Source organism: Poeciliopsis prolifica, unplaced genomic scaffold, assembly GCF_027474105.1.
Source record: "Poeciliopsis prolifica strain line A6 unplaced genomic scaffold, Auburn_PproV2 SCAFFOLD039, whole genome shotgun sequence".
NCBI classification, from domain to species: domain Eukaryota; kingdom Metazoa; phylum Chordata; class Actinopteri; order Cyprinodontiformes; family Poeciliidae; genus Poeciliopsis; species Poeciliopsis prolifica.
In genome coordinates, this window is record NW_026562414.1 from 1056332 (window position 1) to 1070060 (window position 13729).

Below are 13729 nucleotides of genomic sequence, written 5' to 3' on the forward strand. Positions count from 1 at the left end.
AGTGTGTTTGGCTAAAATAGGATAAAATGGTCTGTTAAGAATATTTTCAGAGTGGTGACAGCGTGTCAAAAGGGTGTGAAAGGTCAAATCTGTATATTTACATCAATCCGTATTAGAAACAGAAATCTATGAAAATCATCTAGATTTTTTAAAAACTGTTTAGGCTGTGTTTATCTATTCGTAAATAAACTGTACACATAACTACAAATGTGAAGGTTTGAGCTCTGCATTAATGGTTCCAGGAACCATGAGCAGCTTGCCTCTCTCTCAGCCAAAGCAAAGCAAACAAACATGACATATTCTCTCAGGTTTTATGAGCTGAGACACTCCACTGGAGGTAATCAATCAAAAGAGTCAAAGGATCATTCAAATTCCTTCCTTTGAATTAACTCATTTGCATCAGCATCTGGTCAGTTAATTCAGGCAAATGAAAGAATGTTTTGCATTTTTGTCAAGCAAACTGTTCAGCTTAACAAAGCTCTTATAGTAAAAGAATACAAAGAACAAGTCTCCACATCCTTTCTTTCTGTTTTTGTTTTTTGTTATCATTCATAATCAATCTGGGAATTTCCTTTAACCTTTGAATTCCTTTCATATTAGCGCGTTAAGCTCGATGTTTGGGGCTAGTTTTATTTTTAGTTCTTCAGATCCTGGAGTTAAATGTAACACATTGTCGCCGGTGAGGTGAAACTGCGTTTCACTGGGTGAAAGGAGTGGCGGTGAGCAGGACAGCCGCATCCCTCTGTGGTTTCGTGTGATGCAGAGAAGTAGGTGAAACCTCGGATATATACGGCTCTATTTTAATCCCCGCGGCGCCCATTGGTCGGCTCACCTCTGACGCCTCCCACCTCTGCTCGCCGCAGCTTCTTGGATCAGTTCCGCCCGCTGGGCGCGGTGGATCACTTCCTGTCTGTGAAAGTTTCTGCTGTGACGTAACCAGCGGCAGGTAACCGCTCGTCCGCAGTGTCTGATCAGCTGATGGATGCGCTTCTAATGTTTTCCTTCAGTCAGGCCGTCGCATTAACAGTTGCTGCTGCACACATGACGCATCTCTGTCACTGGGTTTACGCAGCTCGTTCAAAGGCAAATGTTCCCTTTTCTTCTCTTTTTTTAGCCAGACCGTCACTGAATCGTAAATAAAATATAGAATTAAATCTGTAAAAAAAAAAAACTTGCAGTCAATAAATAATCACTATTTAAATCAGACGTTTATAAATTCAGTTTTAAACACATTTTATATGTAATGAGGGTCCCGTGATTACGCACAAATATCTTCATAAATTTAAAAAGTACATTCATTTCAGTAGTTTATTTTAAAACGTAAATGTCATAATTATAATCAGTTTAAATTTCAAACATTTTAATCTGTTAATTTTGATCATTTTGGCTTAAAAGGTCAGTCGTTCGGGTCATTGGAATATTAATAGAAACAGAAATGTTGTGTTATTGTCCGCAGAATCCAGGGTGACTTGATATGGTTGTTGCTAAAACAACTGGCTATTCACATACGCACCGGCCGCATTCATTGAAAATTGAGTGGAAGGAAAAAATGCTCAACCAACTCTCATATTTTCAACAAAAATAATGAAAATATTTTCACAGCTGAAATGTCAGCCCATGAAAATGTAATCAGATATCTAGTTAGAGCACCTTTAGTATGAGTTACTGCACTGATGCAGCGTTTGCTTCAGGTTCTTTTGGGGTCTTTCCATGTGACATAAGTCCATCGATTGACTTTTCATTAGCTGTAAGGTACAATCATAATGTCATAAGAAGTAAACGCTTTAAACATATCAGTTTGTGTGCAATAAATCTGTACATGAGTTTCACTTATTTATTAAATTACAGGAATAAATCAATATTTCTCTGACATTCCAGTTGGTTAAGATGCACCTGTAGACAGCAGTAAAGGCTTTAAGCCCAGGTGAAAATGTGAACCTGTGGAGTCCCGCATCCTGCCGGTGCCTGCAGCCGCTCTCCACTCCGTCTGGGATGGAGCAGCGCCATATTGCGTCTGTCTGACCTCTCGAGTTTGGAGGAAAATCTGCGGCTGCCCGCTCCGGAAAAACACAAACTCGTCTCCCAAAACCCAACACCAAGCTCCGGTAAGACTTCCACCTCAGCAGCTACTGGTTTGAGTTAGGGATGCACCTTTAAAAATCCGCAAATACTTGGTTTTTCCGCACATTTTTTTAATCCTGCCGCGCACTTCCCTGCTGCGCCGCACAAAGGAGGAAAATCCCCCAACAGGTGTCTGTGGGATCAGAATGTGACTGCGTAATTTCAGTCTTAGCACCCAAATTGAAGATGCTGAAATGTTTACAGTCGTGTGCTCAATTTTATCAGTAAAAGTACGTGTTAAAAAAATAGAAGAATGAAACAGTTCTGAGCTTAGTTTCCCTCTCGATGCATGTGGGTGTGCGCATTACCAAGCAAAAACATTTGCAGGGCCATAAATCTTCACTTTGTTACATTTGAACACTCTGTCAACAGGGATCGCCGCCTGAGAGCAGTTCGTTTGCTTTTTGCTCAAAGACGCAGTTTTGCGTGTTTGCGATCGACTTTGTTTGGCGACACAAACAAATAGTTGGGTAAGAACATAAATTGAGATGCGCGCCTGTTGGCCAATGCAGCAGCCGTCATCGCTGAAGGTTAACATAGAGAAGGGTGGAGAGAATAAACATTTATTATAGAAAGTGGGTGAGGCACATTGCATAGAAAATTTAGCGTCCATGTGCCGTTGTGACTCAAGCCAACGCACAGGTGCAGGACTTCCGGTTTGTAATTTCAAAAATAAAATCCTGACAATTTTAATTTTCAGGATTTTAGTTGAAAATGATCCCAATATATTTATGATGCAAATTTTTAACAGAATACTTTTTAACAGAATATTAAATTAAATGAAACAAATGTCAAAAAATCAAGTTTAGTTTTAGAACACCCCAGTTTTTGAAGTTTGCATTAAAATATGCAGTTTAATGTCTCTTTACACACTGACATTAAAGCATATACAAATGAGTAATTGGCCTACTGTTGTGGGTCATTATCTTACCCTGACTATATGCATACCAGAAGGCATGCATTGCTCTGTTAAATGCTGTGGTCACCATTTTGGTTCAGGGTGCCTCTCACTGTGGATCCGGCAAAACAGACCCAGATCGTCACACTTCGTCCTCCATGTTTGACAGTTTATCCCATACAGATGGAATCACCTTTTCGCCTACTTGACAGTGTACAAAGATCTTGCATGATGAACTGAAGATTTTACATTTTGACTCATCAGTCCGTAATGTCTTCTTCCAGTCTTCAGTATTTAAATTGTGGACATGTCTTCCCAAATCTGCAGCTCTGTCTGTCCTTCCTTCACAGTTGAAACTGAGTTCTGCTTACATCGGCCAGCTGTTGTCCTGTGAGCCACATATCAAGCAAGCTGTTAACTCTCAGAAACTTGTCAACTGGATCAGTTGTAACTTTGGGTCAGCCAGATCTCTTCCCGTAAGAGTTTGTCCCAGTTTCTGAGAGCCTTTTGATGATGAACTTGACTGACACGTTGTCCTTCTTTATAATTTCTCTGTAGGAAAGACCTACATTCCTCTCTTTCATTGTTAATTACCTTTTTCTTGACACTTTCTGCTGTAGAAGACGGTTCAATAATGAATGTGTCCCAACACTGTTTTTATTGGTAGCACCAGTTTTCAACGCTTGGTAAACCTCTATTGCAGTAGGAAGGCTTTAAACTGTTAATCCATTTTATGTTTTCTGAAAAATTTCCAGTTTTATAATTTCTAAATATATTTCATTTATAATTTGTGATAACTAACTACTGAAAGCTGGTTCTATCTATCTATCTATCTATCTATCTATCTATCTATCTATCTGGAAAGCGAAACTCATATCTTGGTTGGTTCGACTTTTATTTTGAAGTCTTTCCGGTGCGCCCCGTGCTACGTTTGCGAACTTTGATGATTCATCCTGATGAGGAGTGTCGATCTGAGCAGCTGAGTAACTAACGCACAAGTGCTTGAAACTCGTTTCTCTTCTTCTGTCTCTCTCAGGAGGACGCTCTGAGACCCGGAGCCGCACGGAGCACACGTCTTTATTTTATTTATTATTTATTATTTCTGGTTCTCATATCTAGCAGCTCGGGGAAGAAGGACAGCAAAATGCCCAGAGCGGTAGGTGACCCTTTACTTTATTTGTTTTGACTCGGTCTCTTCTGAACCACTTCTGTTGTTGGAAACCTGTGACAGCGCTTACACTAACCATACTTTAAGTTTACTAAAATATTTCACACAAAAGAATAGTTAAACAACCTAAGTAATTACAGAGTGTGGGAATTTAAATAACGATGATCAAAAATCTAGATGTCGCATAACAATATAAAATGGAGTTTGAAACAAAAAAGGTAAAGGAAAAAAAAATTTATATATATGAGATGTGGCTAAAGTGTAGATTAATAAATTGTCAGATTATTATCGGTTGAATCATATTTCTTGTATTTCAAACAATAAAAGTGTATTGAAAGTTCATTTGTCTGGATTTTGGGAGTTGTCCGCCAGTTGGAGAAGAAGAAGAAGCTGAACTATATATTCGAACAGGTTTTTTCTCTTCACATTCTCCTGACTCACTTTGCCCCACCCCACAGTCTTTGCATGGCGTGCAGTCACACACACCCCTCTTTCAGCTCTCTACTTGGACGTTTCTGGCGAGGCACAGATGCGTGTCTTCTTGTAGGCAGGAAAAAGTGATGGAGATGGTCTGCAAAGAACAGGACTGAAGCAATAACTCTGGTTGGACTTAATGTTGTAAAGCAGAGTTTAATAAGTAATTTATGCAAAAGAGGAATTAGAAGGATTAAAAAAGTGTTACTATTATCTACAGTTTGTTTTAGTGAACCAATCAATCTGTGTTGTGATGACAATGACCAAAGCAACTATTGGAGTCATAAAATGCGTTGCTGGTTTGTTTAAAAAGGTCTCTGGGTTGTCTTGAGCATTTCTGAGGAAATTACATCATTGCCATGTGAAAGCATCAACAAGCTGTTGCCACAAAGCAGCCTTTTTGGACCATAATATTAGACTGTACAGTTGACTTTCCATGGCAACGTGGAGAGCTCAGAAGAAGATGCTGACAATGTGTCCCTCCCCTCTGATTCACCCAATCTTTGCAACAGAACAACTGACAAATGGACACAAAGTCTGCCTTTAAATGAAATCGTTCCAGACAGCTTTAAAAATTCATCTTGCAACTGCTGAGCCTCACTTCAGCTTAAGGTGGGATTTAAGTAAGGAACTGTGTTTTCACATCTGTGAAAAGTGTGAAATTAGATTAACAGGCTTGGGAAGTGTGAGTCGAGCCAGCATTTAATCAAAAATATGAAGAGAGGGGAAAAAAGCCCAGGATTTCTAACTGTAGCTGAATTTCTGTCTGCATTTCTTAGATAATTAAGACCCTTAGCAAAACTCTTGATTCCCAAAATCAAGAGTTTTTGCTACAGTTTTTAAAGTGTAGCAAAGTTGCTGTAATGGGTTCAGGTTTTCTGCTAAATCTTTACATCCCCATTAGAAATTTTCACCTGAAATTTTTTCTTCATTGAACATCTTAATATTTTATGAAAATTGCTAACTTTGATTTTTCTTCATTCAATAACAACTTCTGTACTGAAGACAGTTTTTTCAGTGCTTAATATGTTCATTGATTGGAAGAATAATTGAATTTTTGCGTTTCCCATTGTCTTGCCATTGGTCTGGTCTTAGCTGGCCATCAGTCAATTTTCTTGTGTATTTTAACCTTTTTACATTTGAAAAGTTGAAATTGAAGGTTCTGTATCACCAGTGGCCCCTTTTCAAAGAGATCAGACAGAAAACAGCCAAAAGAATTAGATTAGGGTTAGTGTTCTCAAATGATCATTTGTCATTCTCTTTAATAGCATAGCAGCAAAGCCTCACAGAAATCATCAAAATCAAAGGTCACGCCTAATAACCACTTTGAAAATATTTTTTGATATTTAGCTACAGGGAAGAAAATGTAACTAGGAGTGATCCCAGTAAAATATGTGTCACCTGAGCTGCTTTTCTCTGCTAAGATCAAAGAATAAGAGATCAAAGTTGCCTTGAATTTGCTTCTAAATTTGCATCGAAACACACAAAGTGGCTGTGATTTATAAAAGTTGCAAACTTGGCATAAAAATAAAACAGCATTAAGTGGTTGGAAAGCATTAAGTGGTTTATTATAGGAGCTTGAACCATATTTAAGGACCAATGTTTGTGTGTAACGCTCCCATATCGACGGCTCTGTGACTCATGTGTCACTTATTTCAATGACGCATTGTGAGAAGTAAACGATAGCGCTCCTTGGCTCTCGCAGAATCCCGTCTCCTTGAGGACACGAACCAAACAAGGAGTGCCTACTATCACAGGAGATCATTAATGATCTCCTGTGTTTCCATGGTTATGACCAGTTCTATTATTGGGATTTACTAATTTTCAACTATTTTATCACTTGATGTCATTTGGAACTCCCTGTAGGTGTGATCCATGCTTCAGAAACCAAGAGGACTGTATTTAAATACTGCTAGGGCTGGTCCACATTTTTATAGATGGGTTTATTTCAATCACAATGGCGCTTCCGATTATTCTGGATACTTGTTAAGCATGTAAGCTATGCAGAGTGTTAAATATTGAACAGACCTGACACAGGAATACAGCTCAGCCTATTTTTTTGTAACCACTGATGTGATGACCACCTCATTTTTTTCACTTGACCGGTGCCTATTACCTAACCTGCGGGAAAAGAATCATAAAGTTTCAAAGCAAATGCCTGAAAAATATCAGGGATTCTTGATGTGCCTTTGCATTTACTTTAGTTTGAAAATATATATTTTGTTTAATAAGTAAAACAAGAACTGGATATAACAGTTCAGCAGTCTATTGATTCGACTTTCAAAAAAGACAAATCACAAGTGGAGGTTCTTTGAATTAATATTAAAACCTTTGTTACAGCTGAAGGCAGTGCCCTTCTTTACAAGCAAACATAAAATTACTTTTTGGCTAAGCAGACTTCGGACATACCCTGAATGAATTTCAAGTCAAAAGTAAAATGGTAAAAAGAGATTGATTGATGCAGTGTCTATAATAGTTTGAGTTACAATGGTGTGAATTAATGCCAACCAACATTTGCTTTAACATCACATTCTTTTTCACCATGAAATGTCTTCAGCATTTCATCACCAGGATATCAAAAGCTCTATTGGTACCAATTACAACAAAAGGGAAATCTAAGAGTTCATTAATGGAACCTGCCAGCTTTTTACAGTAAAATAAAAATGCTTCACTTTTGAACCTAAAATGTTGAATACCAAAATAGAAAAATTAAAATCTTAAGAGTCTTAAAACATATATTTTCTAAGTTCTTATATAATTTAATTCAAAATATTGCAAATTTCTTGAGTTTTCTTTTGTAGCTTGTCAAATCAAAACTAACAGAACCAAAACTAAAAGTGAAACCTGTGATGCTTGTAAACTTTTATAGCCTAGAAAGGAGTGTACGCTACACTGGATGTATTTTTGGTGAAGAAGGTATATTACTTACTTTAAGGAAATGAGAAGGTATGCATTATTTAGATTGTGTAACTTAATGGCCAGCCGAATGCAACAAAACAGAAACTCAGAACGTCATCATTTCATAGCTCTGGAAAAAATTAAGATCCCACTGCACTGAACCCCATTGAAAACCTCACGGTTATTCCACCAAACATCAATCCCTGAACTCTTCCCGAGTTAAAACATTAATATTGTTGTTTCTAAATGAATATGAACTTGTCGTCTTTGCATTACTTGAGGTCTAAAATCACTGCATCTTTTTTGTTATTTTGACCATTTCTCATTTTTTGCAAATAAATACCAGATTTTTGGTTGGAATTTCTGAGACATGCTGTCAGTAGTTCATAGAATAAAAGAAGAATTTTCAAATAAATAGCAATAATAACTAAAGTCAGAGAAACTGATCATTTTAATTGGTCTTTTATTTCTTTAGATCGTTACAAGATAAAAATATTTTTGTTGGACTATAACTATGAAGCTTAGATTAATTTCCAAGTATTCCTCATTGGTTTATCTTCGGTTAACAGAAAACAAATCAGTTTAACCAACCATCACAGTCACAGCTCATCTTTGGCAAAATGTTTTAACCCTTCACTCTTTGTAATTCCAACTTAAACATTACACAATCAATCAAGTTGAGAAATTTAATCCACGTGGAGATTTTGAGACTAGGCACCCATTACTATACCTTCAGTTTTTCATGACAGTATTGTAAACATTTCAGATTCTAGCTATAAAAATAGTATTACTGCATGATGGGAAACAAGGGGAAACTCTGAGTCCAACCTTTGTAAGGAATAAGCTTGACTGTGTCTAAAAGTCTTTGGTTATGCAGTGCTTAAATGGATGCCCATTGCTTCAAACCTCTGCAGCCCTCGCCTCAAAATGCCTCAGAGGACATGAGTACAAGCCACCTAGAGTTCCACAAAACATGCGGACTGGACAACCAAACTCAGGGTAAAGATCTAGTCCGTTGTGGCACAGTCAGGATAAAAGCCACTCTTGCCCTCCGTAATCTGAAGTTTGGCAAACTTCAGATTACCTTTCTATGGAGACTGATTCCATCTATAAATGGATCTCACTGTCACATCCCCTCTCTTAGAAAATAATTGGTTTGAAATTGCTCTTAATGTTAAAGTTGATAATAGACATGTTTGTTTTCCTGGTTACCAAACTTGAATACACTTTGTTGTCATGGCAGCTTATATTTGAGTGCTTTTCTAGCTGAAAAGATGAAGCCAGTTATTACTGTGATGACTAATATGGAACCCCGCATACGTTCGTCTGACTAAAGCTGGATAGTGGAACTGTGGGCCCCTGCCAGGTATATTTTTAGGAAATGTGTCATGTATTTTTTTTTCCCCTGCTGTGAACGGTCACAGTTTATTGTGCGTTGCCATTGGAGAACTCTGGTACAGATCACGTATCACTCGGTCAGTGGTTTCTTTTGGCTCGTCTGTGCCACACATGCATTTATTCTGCTTTGTGTGTTTTTTCTTGGTGCTTGCTTGTAACTTTTTGCAAATGTGAGAAACCTTACCCAAACTGTTCAATGTCTACATCATCATTTTAATAAAAGGAAAACACTTTGTAAAGCAGATTCAGTTCGGGTGGGTATATTTGGTAATCTGGCTCCAGTGAGATGGTTTGGGGCTGCTGGGGCAACACAGCTGAAAGGAAAGCTTTGTTTTGTTGTAAAATGTAGTCCCTCCTCCTGCCTTTCCTTACATTTTAACGTTGACTTGAAACTGGTCTCTTAATTAGGCTGCTGACTCTTAGATTTCAAATTGTGCACACATGTTTTGTTGGGGTACAAAACTTCAAAAACATTTGTAGCTGTAAGCTGTAATTTAATTTAGGCTGTAGGAGAAAGTGTCTTGCTTTTCAAAGTTTCTGATTTTTATTGGCTTCAAAAGTAACAGACACATGTTGTGAGATAAAGGGCTTCTTGAATATCCACTGTCTAGACTGCTTCGTCCTTATCATATCCTTGACAGGCGTAGGAACGGACGCTTTCTATCCAATACTGTGACTGGATTTGCTGCTTCTGCAGGATTTACCATCACTAAACCTTTGTAGATTCCTGGGAATCACCAGACAGGGGCAACCCTCTTCCCGCGGGCGTCGTTGAGGCTCGGTCACAATGGACTGGAGATGAAAGATGTCACGGGAGGCTTCTGTTAGCTGGCTTTCTCCCTCTCAGCTCTGTCCACTAAACTCTTGGTGTCATTTTCATACTCGATACTCGGAGTGTTTGTCTCTTTCATAACCTCTGCAAATACCAGGGACTTTTGACCTTATAGCCACAGGAAAAGTCATTCAGTGTGCGCTTTGCCTCAAAGCAGCCATTGTAAATATTTGTGGGTTGTTTTATGGCCTTTGTCTAAATTTTCATGACGTTTGATGATTACTGACTAAACCTACAGTGCTGAATATTGTTTCTCCCCATTATGATACACAGTTGACGTCATTTTCTATTATTCCATTTGTCACGGCAATCGTTCTGTTTGCATATATATTTTGAAACTGTGGATTAATCACCGGGGTGGATTGTTGTGAAAAGAGAACGGACTTGCTGTGCATGATGCATGGCTCAGGTAGATGACTGTCCTGTTTGTGCAGATTGCTGTGATCAGTCATTAACCAGAAATCTGGAAGACATGCCTTATTTCTGCAAATGTGACTGTAGTTTAACCAGCTCTCTAATATCATGGTTTGCTTTATTGCAGCATTTGGCTTTTTTTTTTTTTTAAATGAAAACATGTCTTATTTACTTGGAATTCATTTTCTGGATATTTGAATACCTCAGATTTTGCTGCACAGTTCGGTTCAATCAGACAGTGTGTTTCTGAAAGAGCAGAGCCCCTGCTGTTTACTAAGCAAATACAGCCCCTTACCAAACATACGTGAATACACACACATACACCCAGGCTCTCTTCTGTAGTAGTTTGGCTTGCTTTACCTTGCAGTATGGTGAAAAAGAGTTTACCCTTTTAGGAGTTTGTCTGATTTTCAGTTTTTTTTTCTTTAAAGCATGTTTTAATGTTTCAAATTTGATCAAACAAATTCTGGAATAAATACAAAATGCAATTTTTTAATGATTTAGTTTATTGAAGGACAGAGATTATCCAAACCAGCTTGACCTATGTGAAAATACTTATTTCCATGTTAAATTATGAATAAATTGTTTCCTAGAAAGCTGATTTGTTTCTGTAACCACACCCTTGACTGGTTATTACCCTTAAACAGAACTTTTCTGGCAGCAAAAGTTGGCAACACACCATGCCCTAAACTAAGAAATTCAAGGACAGATGAGTAAAAAACAGTCACTGATATTTTTAAATTTAGAAAATATTTCAAAGGACTATACGGTTTTGGGACCCAACCAAATCACAGCGAGAGTCCAACCTTTAAAAAGTTACTCCAAGAGTACACCAATGACTTATCCAGAAAGTCAAACTGGACCCAGAACAACATCTAAGTTACTTAAAACTTCACTTTCTTGTGTTAAAGTCAGTGAAATTATACCAAGGAAACAATTCCAAGGAGAAAACAATTCTACCCAAAGGAATAACCAGCCATTCACCTTAAAGACACAGTATGTAACTTTTACAAAAATGTTTTTTACAGGTTTGTTGAAACGGTCATCATGCTGTGATAGTATGAGACAAATAATCTATTAAAACATCAATCTCCTCTACCAGTGTTGCCATTGCAATCTGAAGAGATGCACTGCTCCTGGTCAAAAACAACCAACCATAGCAAGGAGGAAGGTCTTAGTGCTATTAATCATGCTTCTGTATGTGCTACCAAATATGCTAATGGTGGAAAAACAAATTACCGTTCCAGGATAATTTTTTATCTTCTGTCATAGGCAATGCTATCTAGCCTGAACATTTAGGGAAGGATATGAGTGATGCAAACAGTAGGGTGATTGACAGCGCCAAAACCCTCCTCCTTGCTCTCATTGTTTTTTTTTTGATGGAGCAATCTATTTTTTCAGATGACAGTACACTGTAGAGACAAATGAGCTCTATTTTTTTCCACAAATTCTGTATTTTATTAGCTGTTGCAACACAATGATGACTTTAGCAAATAGGTAAAAACATATATATTTTTTATAAAAACGACACATCGCTGCTTTAAGGTCAAGCATACAGGCCGCTTATATTCATTCCATTTCTGGTGATTTTAAGAGGAAATTACTATTTGACACAGGGTGAGGTTGATTTGGCCAACTTTTTTCTTAATAAATGAAATCAACATTTGAAAGCAGGCTCTCGTATTATATTTCTCTAATGTTCACTTTTGTAAAATTTTCTAAAATGTAGCAAAAAAGCAAAAAAAAGAAACACAATCTAAAGGAGATAAATACTGAAAGTGCTGAAAGCAGTTTCCACATATTAAATCTTGTGAAAACTGCTCTGTTTCTCTGTGTCAGATTTTAAACTGCTGCCTTTTTGTTCCTGTACAGGTCAATGTACGCGTCACCACCATGGACGCTGAGCTGGAGTTCGCCATCCAGCCCAGCACTACGGGCAAACAGCTGTTTGACCAGGTACAGTGAATGTCCTTTTTTTTCTTTTTTTTTCTCCAGTTTAACCTTTATCCTTGCTGGAACAGAATAGACTTTGAAATGAGGTGGTGACTTTCAAACTGAAGCCTATTAATAGAAGTGGGAATCGGATCAAATGACAGTTGTCAGTATTTTGAACTTCAATCCACTTATTTTTATATAAAGATACAGATAAATATCTATTGATCTTTCCTGGTTATTAGGGGTTATGGTGACTTCTAATCATGTAAAAAGGACAGGGATGTTGCATCAAATAGTCTATTGTCATTTTAAACAGTTAAATATAGATTTAAATTTCTTGCATTTTCAGGAATTTATCTAAAAAAAAAAGTCAAATTTCAATCCTTTACCTATTTAAGTGACATGAATGAAAACCCTGCAACTGATGAGCTCAGCAGGCAAACCTCCATGGAAAGTCTTTGCATGTCCATTGTGCTTCCTGAGTATTTATTAACACATTACACACACAGCTATATTAAGCTTTCCTCACCATCTACACCAGTGACGTGTGGTCAGGGGAGGAAAATGAGGCACAGCCTCACCTGTCATCATGGAAAAATAATATACAATAATAAAATCATTTATATTGTTATTTTCACCCTGTACTATAAAGTACCTATTTTTCATTTAGCTTGACCAATTCTAATGATTTTTTTCTTCAAAATCGCTGGATTTTTGCATGTTCCCGTTCAGATGCTCTAAAGAGCAGCCAGTGAGGCAGCAGTGATCTGAGCCTCACCTGGGATTGATCAACCTCTCCTAACTGCACTGGCTGCCATTCTATGACAGCATGTCCTTCCTGCCTGTTCTTTGCCAATAAAATGGCTAAAAAACATTCAATGTATGAACTGATTTTCGATAATTTAGCTTATTTGTGTCATGTACTGTATTTTATTTATTTTTTTGTCATCAACTGTGTGTGTAACGTGTTTTGTGTGCTGAGGAGCGATCATAAAGAGAACAGATTCGAGGGGATGCATGCAGTTCTCTTGCCTTGTGGCAGGGGGCACTAATGATCCCAGACATTGTGACTCCACAACTGCAGAGTAAAAGACATTAACAGTGAGCTAGCTGTACAGTCATAGGCATCCCATAAATTTTTTTTTTTTTTTTTTGATCATTGAATTGGTCAAGCGTGTTTATCTGAAATTTATTTGACTCTGCTCAGGTACCGATTCATTACTGTTGAAAATAAAGTGAATTATTATAAGGATATTGAAAATATAATTGAAATTTCAGCTTTTTAAGTGTCTGTGAACCATCTTATAACATCTAGCTGCTGTTTTGTTCCTGGAAAAACTCTTACGAAAAGACCAAAGTTGGGGATGATTTAAATGGTAAAACTGATAATAAAAAAGTGAATGAACTTTAAAATAGCTTCTCTGGTAATGTTTGTTAATTTTCAGCTGTGTACACAACCTGTTTAAGGCCTTTTTTTCCTCAGTTTAGCTTAAAGTTGTAAATGAAACCTGTTATTAGAAAACAAAAGGTGTATTTGGTAAAGGGAACTTTTTTCTTTCTGTTAGCTGACAACTTTACTTATCATTTTAAT

At 37.4% G+C, this 13729-nt stretch overlaps 1 protein-coding gene across 1 annotated transcript in view; it reads left to right on the top strand.

The window, feature by feature from the left end:
• The first annotated feature begins 2002 nt into the window (after positions 1 to 2002).
• Positions 2003 to 13729, top strand: part of ezrb (ezrin b) — a 32337-nt gene continuing 20610 nt past the window's right edge. The window contains exons 1-3 of the mRNA XM_055054295.1: positions 2003 to 2105; positions 4056 to 4175; positions 12076 to 12159. Of these exons, the coding sequence (XP_054910270.1) occupies positions 4164 to 4175; positions 12076 to 12159 (96 nt within the window). The 5' untranslated portion in view covers positions 2003 to 2105; positions 4056 to 4163. The remainder of the gene's footprint in view (positions 2106 to 4055; positions 4176 to 12075; positions 12160 to 13729) is intronic.